The following is a 21,523-nucleotide window of genomic DNA, read 5'->3' on the forward strand; positions in this document are numbered from 1 at the left end:
GCAAGATTGAAAAACAAATATGAGGAGCAGAAGGTTCTGCACACCTAACAATGCCAAGCTTTTCTAAGTTTTGCCTAAGATGTTACTTAAGTCAAATATTTGACACAAATCACGACAGACATTTTTCACTATTTTCTGACATTATATAGACAAAACAATTCATTTAAAAAATAGTCAGCAGATCAATCATAAATGAAAATAATCGTTAGTTGCAGCAGGGATGCAACACCTCATAACTGGACTAAACAGAGCTCATCTGTGATGCTGGTACATATGGAAAAGCACTTTGTTCCTAAATCCAAATACTGTACACAAGAAAGCCAGAAACAGCGCAAATGCAACGACATATTGCAAATCAGGAAGATAAATGGAAAAGCAATCGATTAAAAAGGAAGTACTGCAGAAGAAAACCGTGATAAAGTGCAGTAAATCCGACCATCAAACACATCAATACACCAGCTATGTCGTGATGCTCATATCAAAATCCATATTTGACCTGAGGCAAATGTATGTACCCAATAGCCTAACTTTGCTATTTAACACACTGAAAATAGAGACACAGAGATTGTTTTTTGTACTGAATTATACTACGATCATATCTTGTCTTTCCATTGTTTCCTACATATTATTTTCGGATATTGAGAACTACAACTGTGTTGATCTACTTGTTGTTGATCTACATGTGCTCTGTTCGGTCCCACAATAAGGTGTTGGATTCCCTCATGTCGGACATTTGCCCTGATGAAGGTCTAGAAAAGAAATGGGATGGAGAGAAATGGAGAGAAGGAAGTGTATTAGTGTGGGAGGAGAAAAAGCTCCAGAGTGCGACAATGTATTACATTGTGTTGCCACAGAATGTACTCTGGAGAATATGAGCTATTATCTGTTTGCAGTGTGAGCGTGTGTTTGTGTGTTTGTATGTGTGTGTGTGTGAAAGAGAGCGAAAGAAAAAGAGAGATGGAAAGAGCCGAAGAGAGTGAGTGTGTGCAAGTGTGAGCAATATTTGGGACTGAGACTCAGGGGGTTTTAGTGTTTACTGTGCAGATGTCCTCGTGCTTCCTGCAGGCATAGATACAGCAACTACTAAGTGTGTGTGTGTGTGTGTGTTTGTGTGTGAGTGTGTGAGGGGGATTGTATTTTGTCCATGCATGTAAATATCTGTGAGAGGTTGGGTCTGGTGGTGGTAGTTCTTTATGCGAGTGATGTAGTTATGAAGACAGACAACAAGGGGGCAATACACAACATTAAAGTGACCCGAGGGCTGAATCGTGCCTCAGCTATGGCTTCACACACACACACACACACACACACACACACACACACACACACACAGAGGCGAGCATTCTCATACAGCTAGCACAAATACAGTCAGAAGCACATTTTGCACACACGGGGGCAGATGAAAGGCACAGACAGACACGCACACACACCCAAAGACACACTGACTGACAAACAGACACACATTAAAACCCACACAGAAACAAGCACAAACACGCATATGAGCGCAAGCAAAAGACACAGACAGACGCATAGAAAGGTAAATTTACTCATAAGCATCCTCAGACAGAGAGGAAACTCGCACAATCTCATCTCTCACTTTCAACACACACGCACACACACACGCACACACACACACACCCTGAGGGTAGAATGTCTGTGCCACCAGTGGGTTGTGTGCTCCCGTGACTGAGTTCGGCCCCGCGGGGAGACCCCTTGCCCTGGGCACTGACACGTTCACTTAGCACTCAAACCACAAAACTAGCCCCTCCACACGCTCACACACTTACACTCACACGCACACACTACTACCAAACACAAGCTCACATGCTTGCAAAAAAAAAACACCTGAGAGGAGGAGGAGGAGGAGGAGGAGGAGAGAAAGACGGTTTGAATGAAAAAAGGAACGAATGAGAGACAGAGAGAGAGAGAGAGAGAGAGAGAGAGAGAGAGAGAGAGAGGAGGAAAAGGGTCTTGTTGTCCTTTAAATGTTTCATGCCAGCAGCCAATTGATGCTTCTCTTCCACACACCAAAACCTCTTTGTCCTCTCATGCACACACCACTTCTGTGGCTCCCCTCGTGCCACTCTTATCTCTCTTTCACTCTGTCTCTTGATTGACGCCATTAGCATGCTGGACCGTTGCCAAAAGCAGTTTTAAACATTACATTTCCAAACAGTTTCCTACCCTCACGCAGCACAGCGTGTTGAGTTCATTCATCTGGTAATGACTTTTTCATTATATAGAGAGTTAATAAATATCTGTTACAAAATAGCTCATCATAAAGTCAACATACAGTGTGTAACTATGCAAAACATGTGCAACGCCTCAGGGTACATCAGTGACAAGTAGCTCTGTGTGTGTGTGTTTCAATCTTCAGTCAATAACCACCAACACTGAATCATGCACTTGCTTACTGTAACTGAACTTACAGCGTGTGTGTTTTTACACCTAACAGGTACCAGGAGTGTGCATGTGTGTGTGTGTGTCTGTGTTTTGTGACTTGGATCCCCTCCACACTCCATGTTATCACCACAATGCCTCTATGCTCCATCAATTAAACATGGGGCTATTACTTCTCGCCTGATGTGAAACATTTAGGAGGGGTGGAGTGGTGCATGGGGTGCAGGTGGGGGCCAACAGGCAGGGTGGGCGCATTCTGTGGGTGGTTGGTGTCTTGCCAGGATGAGAAACATAATTAATTTACGCCTTTTTAACTCCCTGACTGTCTGCGCGTGTGTCTGTGCACTAATGTCTGCGCTCATTGTCTCATGTAGTACTGAGGGTAAAGGTGGACCGCTACACGCAGACCAGACACATAAGAGGATCTAATTTTCCCATTTTGACAGCTCCTCTCCCTCAACGTTTCCCTCCGCCTCTCCGCTCCTCCTCCATCTTTCCCTAATCTTCCACCTTCACCTCACATCCCCCTTTTTTTTTTTTCCTCTTTGTTGTCTTCCTCCTCTAAAATTCCCTCCCTCTCCCCCCTCGTCTTCCTGCTCTTCTCCCTTGTCCACCTCCGCCTCTTCCCCTACAGCTGCCGTGACCCATCTGGCTCATCAAAACACCAGAAGTGGGTCACTGTCACAAATACACATACACACAGATACCAGACACACACACACACACACACACACACACGAATACACACTATACCCCCTGTCCACCCACCTACACCCAAACATGCATTCCGTGACCTACAGCAGTAGACCAAAAACTGACCAACCAGGCATGCTGACACTTACACACACACACACAAGTATGCACGCACACACTGTAGTATGTACTTGACACACAGTTTCCAAATCCAAATAATTACCAATGAACAAACCAAAGTTTTGCTAATAAACTTCTGAGTTGTATGTTGTATGTTAAAGGCTTGAAGAGCTATTTATGTGCACACTCATTTTTTTCTTGATAACAAATGCAGGCACTGAAAGGCACAAAAACACAAAAAAAGACTTGGATTGTGTGTTCTTTGTTCCTTTAAGTGCCTGCATGTTGAGCAGATTAAATTCTCTCAAGTTTTCCGCATTGAACTGCTCCTCTCCGCTCTTTGTGGATTTCGTAACTACCTCAAACATATATTTGGTCTCTGATGCTACAGGAGAAAAACTCTCAGCTTGTCCAAATTCTGTCCAAAAAAACAAAAACAAAAACATGTTTGTCTCTAAGTTGCATTTATCAGATAAGTAGAGGGTCGAGGCTTTTACTGAAGGAGAAGCAGCTTGCAGGATACACACAGCAGGCAAGAAACATAATATTGCATACAGCAGGCCACAACAGATCCTCAAAAAACACACAGACTAAACAATTTATTTTCTCTAATCCTCGGTACTTGAAAAACCTGAATACCATTGTGCAATTTTGGGAAGAAGTGAGGCTAGAAAAACTGTAACTCTTGTTCACAAACATGGTCGCAGACGTACAGAAGCACAACTGTTCGCGCATTGAAATCTGTTTTGAGATGTTATGGAGGGGTACAACGCGCTTGAGCATTTTTTGGGTGCCTGGAGGATTAGAGGCATTAGGGTTAGGTTTAATCAAGCGATATGATGATGGGTGGTGGATGTAGAATGGAAAAGACAAAGGCAGGAGAGCTGCCTCACATCATACCTGGATCCTTCTGAATTCTCTCTTTTAAACTCTCTCTCTCTCTCTTTCAATCTAGTAACAAATGCTTTCTCTGTATATCTGCTTAGCTGGCACTTCATGCCGCTTCTCTCTGTCTGTCCGTGAAATCACAGACACGATAGATCATGCAAGCATTTAAGAAGGGATTAAGTAGTTATGGGACTTATCCATGTTTTTTTTTTGTTTTTTTTTTCCCCCCAAATTTTCCTAAATGATTTTCTTTTTTGGACTGCGACAGTGCATGAGAGCTTGTGAAGTGTGTGTCCTCTTGAAAACATTGGCCAGCTGTGCTCTTGTCTTTGCGTGTCGAAATGAGAATGTTTTTGTGAGCTTTTGTCACTTTGTGTGCATGTGTGAGTGCTTTGTTGTTGTTGCTTTTTTTTCTCTTTTTGCTTTTTTGTGTGTTGTCAGCGTGTGTGCGTGAATATGCCTGGGCGCATTTGCGTACATAGTCACGTATGCATGTGTGTGCTCGTGTTAGTGTGTCTGTGTGTGTGTGTGTGATCGAGACGGCGCTTCGTGACTGTGGCTTTGTTGATCTTTGCGACGATAAAGACCCCCTGTGGTGCTCAGTGTAGCGAGAGCCAGCACTGAGATTCCACTCATCTGGACCCCATGGCGCAGCACACATCACATGACAACTGCGTGTGTGTGTTTATCGTGAGTGCATGAGTGTTCGTGTGGGCATGTGTGTGAATATTTGTGTGTGTGTGTGTAAGTTCCTTGACCACAACATGGTGTGTGTGTGTCTGTGTGAATGAATATGCTTCTGTGTCTGTATGTATGTGTGTGTGTGTGTGTGTGTGTGTGTGTGTATGTGGGTATGTGTGGAAGAGGAAAAAAGGAGGGGTAGTAGCGGTCACAAGGGATGGAGAGCAAGTGCAAGAGGGGGGCAGAGGCGTGCGAGCAGCGGAGAGGAGAGAAGGGAGGGGGCAGACAGATCAGGGGCATACTGTATTGTACAGTGGATGAATCAAAGTATGTGAGATGGCCAGTGTCTGGGTTGTGTGTGTCTGTTTGGATCACTCTCACACACACACACACACACACACACACACACACACACGCACAGTTATGAGAATGCAGAAAGCAGAAGTGAAAAAAGTCACAAGAAAGTCAGGACAAAGTCAGCAGAGACAGACAAAGTGCAGGGAGGAGAGAGTTGAACCATGGCTCGGAGGGTTGATTGAGTCAGAAAGGTAGAAAAAAAGAAATTAAGGGCTATAATAAAGTGAGCGCTTAGAGGAGGTATAATCCAGGGTTGCATGTTTATCGCCTGACTGGCTGTTCTCCCATTTGCGTATCTTCTCGTACCTTGCCTTCCCTCACCCGTCTGCCTGGCTGCCCACCTCACTTTGCTCCTTTGCGTGGAAGCAGGGAAAAGGGCAGTGGCAGGGAAAGAATCACCTATGGCTGCTTCGACCGGCACTTGGCTACGCATCACATCACATCCAAACACAGGACGAGGCACAGCACGGCATGGCATGGCACACACAACAACAAACAACTAGCCTGAGGAGCAGGCAGCATGGAGAGGACTAGCTGAGCTGTCCATTTTGTTCTATCTATGCGTTTGGGTTTTGGTCGTGCGGGAGTCAACTAATCACTTGTCTTCAAATGTTTTCTTAAAGTTGGCTGATCTCGTCTCCGGAAGACCAGCGACTGTGCCCACCGCAGTTGGGTAGCTTTATCATACTACAAATTGGAGGCGCTGGAAAGTGAGGCCTAATTTAACCACCCAGACAGAAAATAAAATGCCACAGTGTCAGTTATATGAACATATACTTGATGTATGTGTTGGTGTCAAGATAATTGGGAAGTTGTGCTGTAGTCAAGGTTATACAGTGTAGTATACAGTAATTTGCCTTTGTCTTACTGCTCTATTTAAATAACTGTTTGCACTGTTGAGATGCTGTGCAGCTTTGAAATGCAAATTAAATTGGATCATATACCCGTATGAATTTTATTATACTGCAGACAAAAAGCTTAGTAGTTTCTACACAGATCAGTAGTGGAGTCCTGGAGAAATAAAGAAGTTATAATGTGCGTGTTCCCCAACCGGAGATATGCATCACTAATATAAAACAGGTTGCACCATACAAACTAGTTCTTACAGATCAGTTATGACTAAATATTTACACGCAGTAACTGCCAGATGTAACTGTTGCTGCGAGTTGTCAGCCTGTTGATCTATGACCGCCGTAGACTAAAGGACATAAAAGGTCATATGAAATATGGTGAACATATCTGATCTGACACTTGATGAAAAATCAGTTTAATAATGATGTAAACTGGGAATTTTTTAAATTACATTTCACATAAACACAAAATAATTCAAACCACAAAACGCTATGCCAATAACTTTAGACTAAATTACCAAATAGCGTTGGATAGGCTAGCATGATCGAATATTTCCTACTCAATATCAAAACTGTATGAATACTGTAGCACAAACTCTGAAAGCTAGTTTGACTCTTCAGCACAATAAATCTGAACTGTTCTGAACCCTGCACCTGCACTTTGTACCATTTGTACCTACGTCGGTTACTTTATACACTAAAATATACTATACACTATATACCATCAAAAAAACAGAATAGCAGCGTATTATAATTTAATGAGGAGTCTTTCTCAGGGTTGAGTGCAGACATAAGAGGTGAAGGCAGGACAGCAGGGCAGCCAGTGAAAAAAAGAGCCAGTGAGAGAGAGAGAGAAGGGGGAGTATAGTCTGTTACATTAATCAGAGTTAGCAGACAACACATGTGCTTCCGTTAGCCCCACTAGACCACGCATCACAACACACGACTCGGCACGACACGACATGGCACGGCACAGTAAGCCAAGAGAGGCCAGAGGAGGTAACACTGGTTGAACCGCGTGTGCCTGCCTGCCTGCCTGCCTGTCTATCCGTGCACGTTCTACTTTTCTGTTGCCGTCCAATTTGTGAATGAACGCGTACCTCCTTTAAAATTGTTCCAACTCTTGTATTTGTCATTTGCAGTTTAAATCAGCTGAAATTAGATGTCATTATGTCTGACTAGACGACAGCCGGCGGAGCAAAGCAAAACGCAGCCTCGTTTAACTTGAGCTCTTGAGCGAGCGAGAGCAAATTCTGTCGTCTGCGGTGTTTAACTTTGTGCTGGATCTGAGTACATCGTGCAAAGCAGCTTCACACACTTATGAATGAGTAAAAACAGAGAAGATCTTAAAGTTATTAAACATCTTACAGCCAAAACAAATTCAGTTCGACTGTAAGCACAAATACCTGAGGCAACGCCAGAGGCCAAGTTTTGTGCAAGGAAAGATAAAAGTAAAAAAGATAATTTAATGTTAAAGAGAAAATCACATCCTCTGGTGGTGTGTTTTACTTTTCTGTACGTTCCTCTTCCTCTTACTTTTGATGGTAAGAAGTGCAACAGAGTGAGATTTTACAGCCATGAAGAGAGTTAACTTTGCACTACTTGATGGAAACACAAAAACATCTTTGTGGCTATACTGAACAATAATCCACTGAGAAAACTACCGATCGTCCTTTTGACAATTTCTCTCAGTATGACGGATGAAGAATCAGCGTAAAATATTGAGTCTACAGCACTGACTGTAAATAAATATGAACGACGCCTCTCCACTTCCTACCGCTATGCAATAGTGAAGCCAAAATATCTTTTTTCTGGGAGCCACCATCTAGCTTGTGTGACGTCATTTGGAGCCAGATAGTAGAGCATAGTAGAGTCGGGCGGTTTCACATGACGCCCCCTCAGCCATCCCGCCGCCCGACAGAGGTTTGAGAGCGGCTGTCACAGCTGTCAATCATGACATCACACCCCCTTTTTATATTGTCAAATAACTAATTAAAAACAAACTTATCAGAAAAAATGAGCACTTGCCTGATGAGAACTACCTAAAATGACTCAACACTCAAAAAACACTCAACAATATGGGTGCTGGGTGTGCGAGAAACACTGTTTTCATGTGGATTTTGTTTTGTACTAGGAATGTCTGAACACTTGATTAACATGTATCTTTAAAAAAAAAAAAAAAACAACTGCCACAGTGGCTGGCATGGCAACTGCTTCATAAAAGCAACAGTGACCTTGTAATGACCCGTGGATTATCATGCAATATTGTCACTTTGTATTACCAAACTCTAGACAACACCCGTGACAATATTGCACAATAATCCCCCCACTGTCTCTCAGTCATTACTGCAGATCAGCATTCACCTGATGAAACTTCCCTCCCTCTCTCTCTCCCTCTCTCTCCCTCTCTCTCTCTCTTAATCTCCCTCTTTTGCCCCAGATTTTAGAAAACAGACTAAAAAAGGGCAGGAAAGGTGAGGGCGGAACAGGAAAAACAGCACCAGAGAAGGAAGAAGGAGGACGATGATGAAGAGGGAGGAGGAGGAAGGGAGCAAGTCTGAAATACACTGATTAGAGCGAACAGACAACACATGTGCCACCATTACCCAGCGACCTCCTGAGGTCATATTGAGGAGGAGGATTGGGGGAAAGAAAGGGAGGAGCGTGTCTGGTTTTAAACTATCCATTATTCAGGGAGAGGAGAACTGAGGGAATGAGAGAGAAAGAAAATGAGACAGACAGAGAAAGAAGAGAAAAAGAGAGATGTGTAGCACAGTGTAGCTCACAGGGACATCTGGCTTGTGTCTCCTGTTCTCTCCTCTTTTCCTCTAGAAGACTTTGCATGCTCGCATTAAAAATGGATAGATGGAAGGAGGGAGAAGCAAGAGTGGTTGAGAGCCCACAGTTGGGCAGTCAATAGTCAGAGGCACAAAAGACAGAACAGAGACTCAGGAGAGACAACATCGGTCTTTATATTGAAACAGATAAACGCGGAAGGACGCGGAAAGACAGCGGAAGATGTTATAAGAATCAAACCAGTCATTAACGAAGTGTGAGATATGAGTAGAAAAGAAAGAAGAAGCTCTCGAGTGAACAAACCAGACTTGTCTGGTGACAAAAAGTGTTTCAGTGTTGTAACTTCTGCAACTACTGAGTCTCTTGTGAGGTGTCCCAAAGAACACACTGTATATACTGTATGTAGACTGCAGACTATATGAAGACATGTCAGTCTTTGCACTGCTGCCACTGCTGTATTGTTTTATTCTTACAATAAAGCCTTTGCACATGTCAGGCTCTTTTATAACATTCGATGATAAAAGAGATCAAACATTTTCTATTAAAAGGAATTGTTTCACTCATGTGAGTGGAGGATGACTCAAGTTCAAATTTATTTGTGTTTCAAACAAATGCAGTTCAAAGTGCTTTACAGGATGATAAAACATTAAAACAGAAAAAGGAGAAAAAAGGTAAATGTACATACACACGCACACACAAGTTTAGTAGCATGTGCAATGGATTAAGAGGACACATAATGAGTAGGTATGGGTGTACTGCCTAATAAATAGGTTGAGAATTTCAGAATACTGTATGTCCTTTGACACAAACACAATGAGGAATTGTGCCTGTTCCATTTATTAGACAAGTCGGATGTGATGGCGTGTTTGCCTTCAGGGCAGGAAAAGGTAAAACACTAAAAGTAAAGCTCCACAGCAGGTGTTTAGGTGCACATGGAGCAAATCACTCTCACTCTTTTTTTCCATTTACCCCCAAAACCCACCTTAAGCTTAACCTAAACCAAATTCAAACCTTAACCCTAAAAGTCTTTGAAGAAGTGAGGACCAGTGTTCTCACACTGCAAAAATGTCTTTATTCTCGAGGTATAAAACTCAGTTTGGTCCTCACAAAAATAGGAATACTAGAGCACGCACGCACGCACACACACACACACACACACACACACACACACACACACACACACACACACACACACACACACACACACACACACACACACACACACACACACACACACACAATGCTTGAACAGCAGTCAGTCAGGGAGCCACACCAGTCAGCACCAGTCAGGGCTTGGGTGACATCCAGTGTCTCTGTGAGTTGTCCATGTAGAGTCACATATACAGCTGATAATATATTGAGAGACACACTGAGACCCAGAAAGAGACAGAAAGGGGGAAAAGTACCATGTTGCGGAGACACTGAAGGAGGGATGGCAGCCTCAGGCTGAGACACACTATAATGTGAATGCACTGGCTAACAAAACTCAGCACCTCCTCAATTATGAATGAAACTAGAGTCACACAGGTAGTGAATGCATGCCATGGCGTGCAGTGTGAGTGTGTGTGTATACATGTGTGGAAGGTAGGGGGTAGGTAAACACAGCCATTATAAGTATTTTGTCTATAATCTCCTGTTCCTCCTCATGAAGGAGAGAGGTGGGTGTGTTTGTGTGTTTCAATATGTATCTCTACGTAGGTGTGTGTGTGTTTGTTTGTGTGTGTGTGTACAGCATGACAGACAGGGATAGTGCCTACAGTTTGGGTCTTTTCTGTTTTTCTTCATTGATTCTTTCTGATAAAAACGAAACAGAAAATCAGTCACTTATCTCTCCTGTACACACACAGCAACATGCTCCCCATCTCCACCCCCCCCCCCCCCCCCCCCCGCTCTGCACTCGCTCTCTAATTATCTGTAAAGTGAACATCTTGTCCCGTTACATTGTGTTTTGGAGCTCTTCACAGACCACAACATTTGAGAAGTTAGCAGGGAGTACTTTCCCTCCTTCTCTCTCTCGCTCTCGCTCTCTCTCTCTCTCTCTCTCCCTCTCTCTCTCTCTCCCTCCCTTTCTCCCCCCATGCTTCCCTCTCTCTAGGAGGTGAACGTCTTGTCCTGTTACACTGTGTGTTGGAGCTCCTCTCAGACTGCGACACTTCAGAAGTGAATAAGTAGTATCAGCACCTCATGGAGAACAAAAGGTGCTTGGCTGCTGCGTAAAAAGGCTGTGGTGTACTCTGCTCAGTGCTGCACTGAAAACAACTAATCCTTCAACCACATTTGGACTAGAACACTGTGGTAGGAAACAGGGAATACATCTTCTAAGTTTAAGAGTCACTTTGACAACTTGGAGAAAAATCCTGCCAAGTACGGAAGGAGTGAAACAGCTTTGTTTCTTTAAGTTTTGGAGGTAGAAATAGACAATGGCTCACGTCATTATCACACCAATACTTGCACTGCATCGCTGTGTTAGCACAGCAGGAATCCTGATGCAGAGGGCTTAATGCAGGGTTTACCCACATAAAAAAAAGTTAAACCTGGCTCAACTTTTGCTGCAACACAATGAATCATCAGGCAAGGCACTATGTTAGCCAATCAAATAAGTGCACATTCCAGGTAGATTACTTTGCAACATGACCTGCATATTCTACTGTGATTGCAGCTGTAACTTGTAAAATCCTGTCTTTTAGTATTATATAAGCCTTCACATATATGTATGGTACAGTCACACTGGATGGTGTTTCATCTTCTTACAGTTACACTCCAACTTTTTAATGTAATGTAATTTTCAATCCCCCTACCATCTATGAAAGGGGGGAGTAATGCTCCCTGGTTTCTGAATAATAAGTGTGCCCTTGAGAAAGACAAAGAAAGGGACTGAGGGGAAGTGCGACTGTATTCACATGACAGGGTGAAACTGAAAAGCAGCATGCACTCTCAGCTAATTTAAAATAAATTACAAAATAAGTGCAAAAATTGCTATGCTTGCAGAAACTTTCATGTGGATGGATGGGCTTTCGCTCCACAGAAATATGACGCAAAATAATAAAACAGGTCCCTACTCTCCCATCAACCTCACCCAAACAAGCAAGTAAGAAGTTAGAAGACAATAGGAAACATCTTATTTGATTATTTGAATACGAGTAGTGCAGATTATTGGAACTATATGAAGACTTATTCCATGCAAACTTTGAAAGAAGTTCAGAGGAATGTGAAAGCTTTTTGGATGTCACTGTCACTGTTGAAACAGATCTGTGAAACACCCCCAGAGTGGCAAAGTTCCTCATTATCTGTACCAGCTTAATGCTCTTTACTAATATCCCAGCATGCACCGGACAGAAGAAAGAGCGATGCCTTTCACAGGCTGCCAGACCAGATGCTGCATGTCCAACAGAGAGTTATACCTCAAAGAAAATTATATGTTTTTAATCCGCCCGACCTGCATGTTTCTGAAAAGAGGGAGAGAAGCCACATGAAAAGGAAACCCAGGTTGGTAGTTGGTAGTGTCACACCCTGTCTGACACTGTTGACTTTGAAGTTTTAATCAAACTACTGTCTGGCAATGTATAACTGTATGTATACCACGTGTGTGTGTGTGTGTGTGTGTGTGTGTGTACATACAGTAAAGACACTGTCTGTATGAAAGTTATGTGCAAGTATGTGTTTCTGTGCCCGTGTGTGTGGGTGGGAGGCTTGGTGTGTGTGTGTTTGTGCGTGTGTGTGTGTGTGTGTAACCACAGCGCTCTTCTTCTCAGCAGCCCACCACTAAACCTTGGTGCCAGCCCTCTCCCAGCACACCAGGATTAACAGCACTTAAATGGGCCTGTTAGTGCACCGCCTCCTCTTTGCCTCCCACGCCGACTAGCACACATGGCGCTGCCCACAGCTTTGCACTTGCAACACACACTGCCTCTGTTTTTTGTTCTCCGCTCACCCCCAGCCACCTAAGCCTCCTCCCATAAATGGTGCTGAAGTGTTCTCAGCGGGGGGCTAAGCCCAGAACATCCTCTATTTTACGGACCTATTGGAATCTGAGTGGATGACAGAGGGAGGAAAAGAGAGAGGGAGGGAGGTAGATCCTGCGACTGAACCAGATGGGCTGTGAGCAAAATGTCAGGCTCTCCCTCCCTCTTTCATTCTTTGTTATTGTCTCTCTTTCTTTCTTTTGCTCTGTGTCTGGTTATCACATGCCCCTTGTGACAAATCATAAACAGGAGGACTGACACGGATGCACACACACACACACACACACACACACACACACACACACACACACACACACACACACACACTGGGGAGAGATGGATGCTCGCCATAGAAATCAATAAATAAAATGGATTCCCGTTTGAGTGTGCTGACCATGGCGCAGCAGGCAGAAAGACAGATGGACGAATGGTTGGATGGGAGAATGGACTGTTTGTGTGTTTGTGTGCAATGTGCATGCATGGGTGTGTTTGTGGGAGATGTCTGCGGGGGGGGGGGGGGGGGGGGGGGGGGGGGGGCAGGGGGGGGGGGGGGGGTTGTCCGTGCATGGGCATGGAATGACCACCCTAACATAACACCAGGGGGTGCATTGTTCACAGCCATCTATTGGCCTCAATGAGAAATTCCAGAAATTACTAGAGAGAACTAGACAGAGGAACCGAAAGAGAGGGCAGAGCACAGAGAGCCGTCTCATAGGTCTACTAAGTAATCCTGCCCTGTGACCCCTGCTCCATTTTGCCATGTTGTGTCCAATGGGCCACAAAGTGTAACTGACAATGTACAGTCACGAAACACATAAAAGATACTTAGAAATTATCACAAATTACGTCTTGTATTTGTAGCTTTTATGTTTGTTCTATTGGTTATAATAAACGTTGTCCTCGTGAAAATAAATGGTGAGGTCTGGAAACACGTCATGGCTACAAGAAGTCTGACAGCACATGAAAACAAGCGGTGAGAAGATCAGACTGGTTGTAAGCAGATTATCTAAAACCAACCGAATAAGAAATCACTAAACTGACACCCAAGTTTCTTATCCTTATCCTTTAAAAGATTGATACTTTGTTACATAATTTCACATCATATACTGTCCATCTTTAGTTGTCTACTGCATTGCTTATCCATATCCATCATGCTATATTCCATATGACTGTGCATGTGTAAGACAGGTTTCTGCCAAAAAAAAAAAAGAAAAGAAGAAGAGCTTGATATAAAGTGAAGAAGGCCAGAAAACAGGAATCTTAAATAACAAATCAATGAGACAACATGGACAAAAGGCATTCAGCTCTGGACTCCTCTCTATTGAGGCGAGAGCAGGGGAGACTAGAAAAGAAAGAAAATGAGTCTGTAGTTTTCTCGGCCCGCAGAGGTCACTCTCATTACCAGCCAGCTGCTCCGTTTGAAATATTCAAAGAGATGATTGGTGATGATTTCTAAAAAGGTTACTATTTCAGGTAGAAATGTTGCCAACTTGGTTGAATTCCCGACGGCAATAGAAATGAATAAACTTTGCTAAAGATCAGGGACAACACTCTGTATTGCCTTTGCAGTGTCTGAATGGGAGGTAAAATTACTGGTTACAACCACGGCCAAGACATTGCTTTAGCAGAATTACTTGCGTCTGTATGTGCTCAGTACATTTTAATAATGCCAGGCCATATAAAACCCTTTTCAAGATACATGGCGTTACTTCAAAAATGCATTAGTATCAGCTTGAAAGAAAAAAGTATTAATTTCTGGGAATAGTAGTCTGTGGAAATAATAATTTTTCTTTCACAGAGAGAATAGATTGCTAAACTTCCTGTGTCCTTCCTGTTCAAGAGGGCAAAGCCAAAGACATTCCCTGCTAATTTATATTCATACCATATGGCATATCATATGGCAATACGTAACTGCCACCTGACATTGACAAGGATATAAAGCAACACACCATCATTGCCATGTTACTTCCTGTCTGCTTTATCTTAAAACAGATGGAAGATTAACAGAGGCGACATTGTCCCATTTCTTAGTCAAATCATATGGATTACTGCAGCATATGGAGAGAATGCAGTGCTGAGACATTCATCAAGATGTAACAAACGTGTTTTCAACATATTTATATTTCTGGGTTGTAAAAAAAAAAAAAGAATCACATTTGTTAACAGCATATGTTGTGTAAATATGGTCTTTCATTAGCATGTTGCTTTGGAAGGTAACACGTATGGGCTACATACATACATGTGTGTGCTGAAGATGATTTCACATTGGCACTGATGAGGGTTGGGTTTTGGTGTTCAGCTATAACTTGAAACAAAAACTCAGCAAGATACCTGCCAGACATTTCAGGAGCATGATTTTTGAATCACTTCTTACCTTTTTTATCTCATTAGGCAGCGGGTAGATCGGAGGACAGTAAAGAATCATTTTCATCTCCTCCTCCTCCTCCTGCTCTGCCTCCATAGATCTCTCCTTGTCTCCTGGGAACAAGCAGAAGACCGGCAGGATTAGCTATACTGGAAGTGGTGTACAGTGTGTGTTATGGATTTTCATTTGGTGAAGCAATGTGAGCGTTTATGCATAAAGAAACAAAACAATACGCTTTCTTGAAGTCCACAAAAAGCATGGCTAACAATATCACAAATCAAGACATAAAAGAGGTGTTCGGTGATAACACGGGGGTGAATTTAGGGCCTTTGTTTACCATAGTATATTTAGTCATACATATGTAAGAAATTACTGTACATATTTTAAATTTCTGCAATTATTATGCTACTGCAAACTGATATGTTGGGAAGGAAAATGCAAAAAATTCAACACATTTATACTTATTCTTTCTTAAGTACTGTCTCTGAGCTAACGTTTAACAGTTAGTTGTTGTTGTTAACAGTGAGTTATGCTTTAAATGGTTGTCAAGTACTTCGTCTTTAACTTCCACATTCCTGTGTAAAATCTATCTTTACCAATTTACAGCAGCAGCCAAAAGCAGCCTCCAGCAAAAAAAGCATATGTGTAAAAACAAAAATGTACCTACTAATACTTCTGAAAGTCAAAAGAAGATAAAACCCTGACATCAAAGTATTTCTAAAACTGTCCTAAGACAATGTGTCCTCCACAATATTATGTACATAGAGTACATAGAGTCCTCCACAATATTATCCAGGAATATCGACTACTCTTTTCAGGATAAAGTGGGTGGTACTTTTAAACTGATTAATAGCACTTTGCCTGTGAGGTTAATGTAAGGCTAAATCCCTTAGCGTGATGTCCACCATATTAAACCCATTTGACATACACTCTATTCAATAGATTAATCAGTCAAGCTTATGGCATTAAGCTTATAGACTGTAGATTATGGCATTTCAGAGCTGAGGGTATTTTGACTCCACAGCCATACATTAGCTTGTCCTTCCACTGCTGGGCAACACAAGGTTTACTAAGGACTGACTCAACATTCAAGTGTGGGAACTTTCCAAACAAGAAAAAGTTCTAATAACTCTTTTTCTGCATGTTTTTGTCAATTAATGATGACGATCATAGTTTAATTGTATTATGTGTAGGCTAAATGTAGAAAGAAAGAAAATGTTTTGTGTACCAGCACTGAGTTGTTTCAGTTAGCAAACCACGGAAAGTCCAGCTTTCCGATATTGTGTAATAGTGGCCGACTGGTTGCTAAGGTACAGTCAGTAATGTGGCTGCTGTGGGTGAAGGAGGTCATAGTAATGCAAGCCTAACGCAGCCTATCTGTCTGTGCATGCTTTCAGGGCATTTATCTATCAGCTCACCATTATCAAAGGGGAAAGCATCACGCCAACCTAACACTTGACCTCAGATTAAATACCTCTGGCTAACTTGGGGCCAGAGGTCACTCCTATCAGATGGTCCCCTGAGCACTGCTGCATGCCAGACATTAAATGCCCTTGCACACCATCAGAGGGAAATAAAGTGAGAGGATACACGGCTCAAACACAAGCATAACGTGCACACACATCCAATCACATACAATCAAAGAACTCATGCAAAGGCAGGCAGGTTTAACTTGATACACACGTTAAAAGACTTCAGCACTAGCATGTAAACAAGCATGTTTACTCCTTCTGTCTCTTTCACACTCACACACCAGTGCAGACACACAAACCCTGCCCGATCTAAGAGCAGGCCTCATGCTCACGCACGCTAATAGCCTGATTGCCCCCCTACTGTCTCTAGGCTCTGCATTTAAAACACAGCAGAGATCAGCAATCACTGACTCACACAACACAGATAAATTAGTAACGCCCTGTGACAGCATTAAGCAGGCCTATACTTTTAGACGGACGCCGATAGAAATGGCTGATTTTGCATGACAACTGTTCCCCCGTGACATTTTGTCCGTTTTAGCCATGATTGAACTATTAATCAGTCTAATGTGAGAGAGGCAAGCTGTTCATAAACTCATCTATTCTGCATGGACGCATGCCTGAGTCGTGAGAGGAAACATACACACGAACATATACACTCATGAGGGCCCACAGTTCGACACGAGCACAAAGACAAGCACTGATGGGCAAAAAGTATTTGACTACTGATGGGAGGACCAGGGAGATGAAGAAATGTCATCCTGAAGAAAGCAGATGGAACTGAAAATGTGAGAATTTATTGATCCACAAAGATTATTGTTTAAAGTGTTCACCAAGTTTTTTTATAGTGGTTTCGGAAACCTAAGCCTCCTTTATGTCCAAACTTTAAGGAACAAAGGTAAATTGAAGTGGTGAGTTAAGTTTACTGATACAGTCAAAGCACATGCTTACATTTACATTTTCACCTGCCTCAGCAAAACATCCCTGGATCGTTTACAGGTGGTCCAAAATGCTGCTACTAAACTCTTGAACAGGTGCTCCAAAAGGTCTCATGTGACACTGATTCTGATTCATTGGCTCCCCATCAAATTCAGAATCCAATTCAAAGTTCTTGTGATCAGCTATAGAGCTCTGCATGGTCAGGTACCTGCCTGCATTAGAGATCTACTGCAGCCCTATGTCACCAGTAGGTCTCTAAGGTCTTCTGATCAGGGTTTGCTAGTTGTTCCTAGAACGAGGAAGGAGACTGTGCTTTTGAGGTTGTGGCTCCTAAACTTTAGAACTCTCTCCCTTTGGATTAGAGATCTGTGGACTATGTGGAGACCTTTAAAAAGCAGCTCAAGGCCCATGTGTTCAGACTGGCCTTTGTGTAATTCTTCTAGTTTCTAATTATTGTGTTTTTTTATTGTGTTTTAGGCTATGTCTGAATGTGTGTTGTTTTATCTCCTCTGTGAAGTGCTTTGTGACGTCTCTGCTCTTGAAACATGCTATATAAATAAAGTTATTTACATGGATGAAAACACAGTACAAACATGCAGACTTTGGGCACATTAATGAAATAATAATATGATAGTTCTATTTCACATTCAAGGGGGGTATATATTTCTTTATACAGTAGATATCTCAAGAAAGTTCATAGTTTATATATCTCATGCAAATTACAGAAATATACCATTTCCTCGAAGAGCATAAAATCCTGAACTACTAAAAATGACCGTCCCTATTTACTAGCAATGTGAAAACTGAGTCCAAAATGCAGTTTTGTTTAAATGCAGGCTTAGTGAACGTTCTCTATTTTAAACTGTAGCCACAATTCTGTGAGTTCCTTTTTATTAAATGAGGGACGAGAACTGTGTGAAAATAATACACAAAAGAACCAGAGCTGAACACTATTTATGAACGGATCATCTCAAAAACTACCGTAACGCTAACATTAACATTAGCTAACAATGTAAACAATCAGTGCGCTCTCTCACCTAACCTAACTTTAACCACTGACACCAGAAAGAATGACTTGTGAACAGAACAAACATTTACCTACCCATGGTGAATAGTCTCGTTTGGAATGAAGGCGAAAATAATCACAAAATACTCGAAATTTTGACTGATTTTCTCCTGGTATGAGACGTACTCAGGGTGTTGCTATGGCTACGACGTAGCTTTGGCACGTAGCCACGCAGCACAGGAAGTTGTCCTTCTATCCAAAAGTTTAATAGGACTCCCATGTGGATTTTCATTATGATCGTACACAAACCACCATACTTCTAGCGGTAGTGTATTTCTCAGTTATTTAATTTAGTCAGTCGCAATTTAAACGGAGCAAAATCAAGTTACAGGTGACGAGTATGGATGTATAATTATCTCTTTTAATACATCCGTGGTGAGGAGAAAGATGATTCCTGGTCTGGTGGAGAGCAATTTTCCTGTGTTATCAGCCAGTGGTGTGAAGCCACTTGAGCAACAGTTCATCCTTACCATAAGCGTCTTATGTCTCAGGGGATGAAACCTCAGTTGGTTCTGCTCATCACTTCAATTTTATGCTTTGGCAGCTGGAAGATTCACATGGGAAGGACCCTGATTGACATGAACAGGCTAAAGGCTTTCCTGTGTTGAATATATGACTTGCAACTACAGAGTTATAGTGGAGGTAATCATTAAAGATAAATAAACTTTGGAAATTAAGGATGACCCCATATATATTTATTTTTTTTACCTTAAATGTCACAGGATAGCTGTATCCATCTGCTTTCAGTCTTAGTGTGAAGATAGGCTTAACATATCCTGGATCAATTTATATTACTGAGCGCACTGAGATGAAACTGATATTGATCCTCTCATGTATTTCTTATTACAGTCATGATGTAATGTAACTCTAGGTAAATGGCTAATACAATTTCCAAGATGTCAGACTATTTCCAGAAACACAAAAAAACATACTCATAAACTTGGAAGGATTAACACACTGGGACAACAAATATAAATATTGGTTTAAACTTACTAAATGTGCTATATGTCCCATAAATTATCTTCTTTAACTGTGATACATTGATGTTTTACATTAGTCCTCACTAATTGTTTTTTAACATGTAAATTCCTCTCAAATCATGTTAACTTTCTCTCATTTGAAACAACTTTTGGATACTATCAGGTAATAATAGATTTTTGCTCTGTACATATACATAATAATCATCAGAATTTTTTGTTTGTAAAAGATAAAGAATGAATAAGCTTTTGTGTACAAAATGCCGACAGACAACACCTTGAAGTCACATTGGCTGAGCTCTGCCTGCTTGCATGCATAGGTCCATGCTCTGTTTGGGGTGCATTTAATGCATTGCCTCAGAAGTAATGTGAAATAACAGCCAGACATTCCCGCAGGGGCTTTAACAATACCAGTCATTTAATGGTAATAAATGGTTTACAAATGTCTTTGGACAGGCATTTTGGTCTTTTATGTGATATTGCTCTCATTTCTCTGGGGCTGACCAAACCAAACCTGTGTCTGAATCTGGGTTGATGTCACCTACTCTAATAGAGAGGTAGAGAGAGCTAGAGGGAGAGAGAGATCTTTGGTATGATTTCATTTGGGATGTATGTCGTGCTATTTATGGACCCATCAATGAATCGTGCAGACTCCGTTGCTCTGATGGAAATTGCACTCGCCCACTCAAGTCTAGCCTACCTTCCGTGCTTGTTTATCTGCCTTCACAGCAGAAAGAAATTGATGAACCTGACAAAAGGGGGAAAAATGCTGTACTCAGGCAGAGACAATAATCAAACCTCACACCCCACTGTGCCAAAGAGGGTAGAGGGAAGACAAGCCCTCTCTCTGAACCCCCCTCCTCCTCTTTCTGTCTCACTCCCTCTTACCCTCTCTGAAACCATGTCATATCCTCAAATGCCCCCATGGCAAGGGCATAAGAAGAAGGAGTTGGTAGCGTACTGTAATTTTAATGCAACATTGTATACAAGGCAGTATAATTGTACCACACTTGTCAGCCATTATGTCATGTATAAAGTTTATCAGTGTAGTATATCAAATCGTGAAAGCAAAAACTCAAGCCTACTTTAATTATAGCCTACTCTAAACATATTTAGCTACATCAGTATCATCATAACATTTTGATTGTCATGATTGCCATAATTTTAGTATAGCTCATATCTGTTTCATTTTAACTAGTCTGATTATTGAACTCGGACAGGTTAATAATGGATGAAATCAAGAATTTTTTCAATCATTTGTGGAACATCTAAAGTGTATTTTTTGCCGTCTCTGTGGCAAAGGCAAATTAACCTAATTTGGGAAGGTGCATACAGTGTTTTAGGGGCACTGAGCCTGCAGGGACAGAGAGCTTGGCATCTATTGAGTCTGTTTCCGGCACGCTATGCTGTGTGGGCAAGTGTATAATGAAGCATGCTGAGTGTGTGCTTGCGTGCGTGTGTGTGAGGGGGGGGGGGAAGAGGGGGATGGGCGACAGGCGAAAGTGTGTGTGTGCATGCATGGATTTAAGAGGGGGAGGGGGCTGAATATGACCCACTATTCTTTTTTTGGCATGAAATGACTAATATTGTCACGCTTGACATATTTGGGCTAGGCTATGCAGGGCAAATCTGATGGCCAACCATGCAGGTTGAACTCACCAAGAACCCCACAAAATACTGCCGGACGAGCTCCATAGGCTATACAAAACTGTGACTGACAATGAAAGAAGACAATTATGAAACTGATGAGACATGGATGGCACTCATAGACATACGCTGTGAAATGAAACAGTCTATCTTCTTTCCTGGATTCTGATATAACTTTTATGACATAACCTTCTCTACACTTACTCACTCAGTTAACCCAAATAGCCCAATTCACCCATTGGTTTCACTCTGCTTCTCTAATGGGAACAAGCGGGTAGTTCCGGGTCTGAAAAGTGAAGCCAATGTGGA

At 42.1% G+C, this 21,523-nt stretch overlaps 1 protein-coding gene across 1 annotated transcript in view; it reads right to left on the reverse strand.

The window, feature by feature from the left end:
- Positions 1-18,745, reverse strand: part of lekr1 (leucine, glutamate and lysine rich 1) — an 81,511-nt gene extending 62,766 nt beyond the window's left edge. Inside the window, exons 1-2 of the mRNA XM_044353209.1 lie at positions 18,627-18,745; positions 15,123-15,226 (exon numbers count right to left, since the gene is read on the reverse strand). Of these exons, the coding sequence (XP_044209144.1) occupies positions 15,123-15,226; positions 18,627-18,630 (108 nt within the window). The 5' untranslated portion in view covers positions 18,631-18,745. The remainder of the gene's footprint in view (positions 1-15,122; positions 15,227-18,626) is intronic.
- Between the last annotated feature and the right edge of the window lie 2,778 nt (positions 18,746-21,523).

This window comes from Thunnus albacares, chromosome 6, assembly GCF_914725855.1.
Source record: "Thunnus albacares chromosome 6, fThuAlb1.1, whole genome shotgun sequence".
Taxonomy (NCBI): Eukaryota; Metazoa; Chordata; class Actinopteri; order Scombriformes; family Scombridae; genus Thunnus; species Thunnus albacares.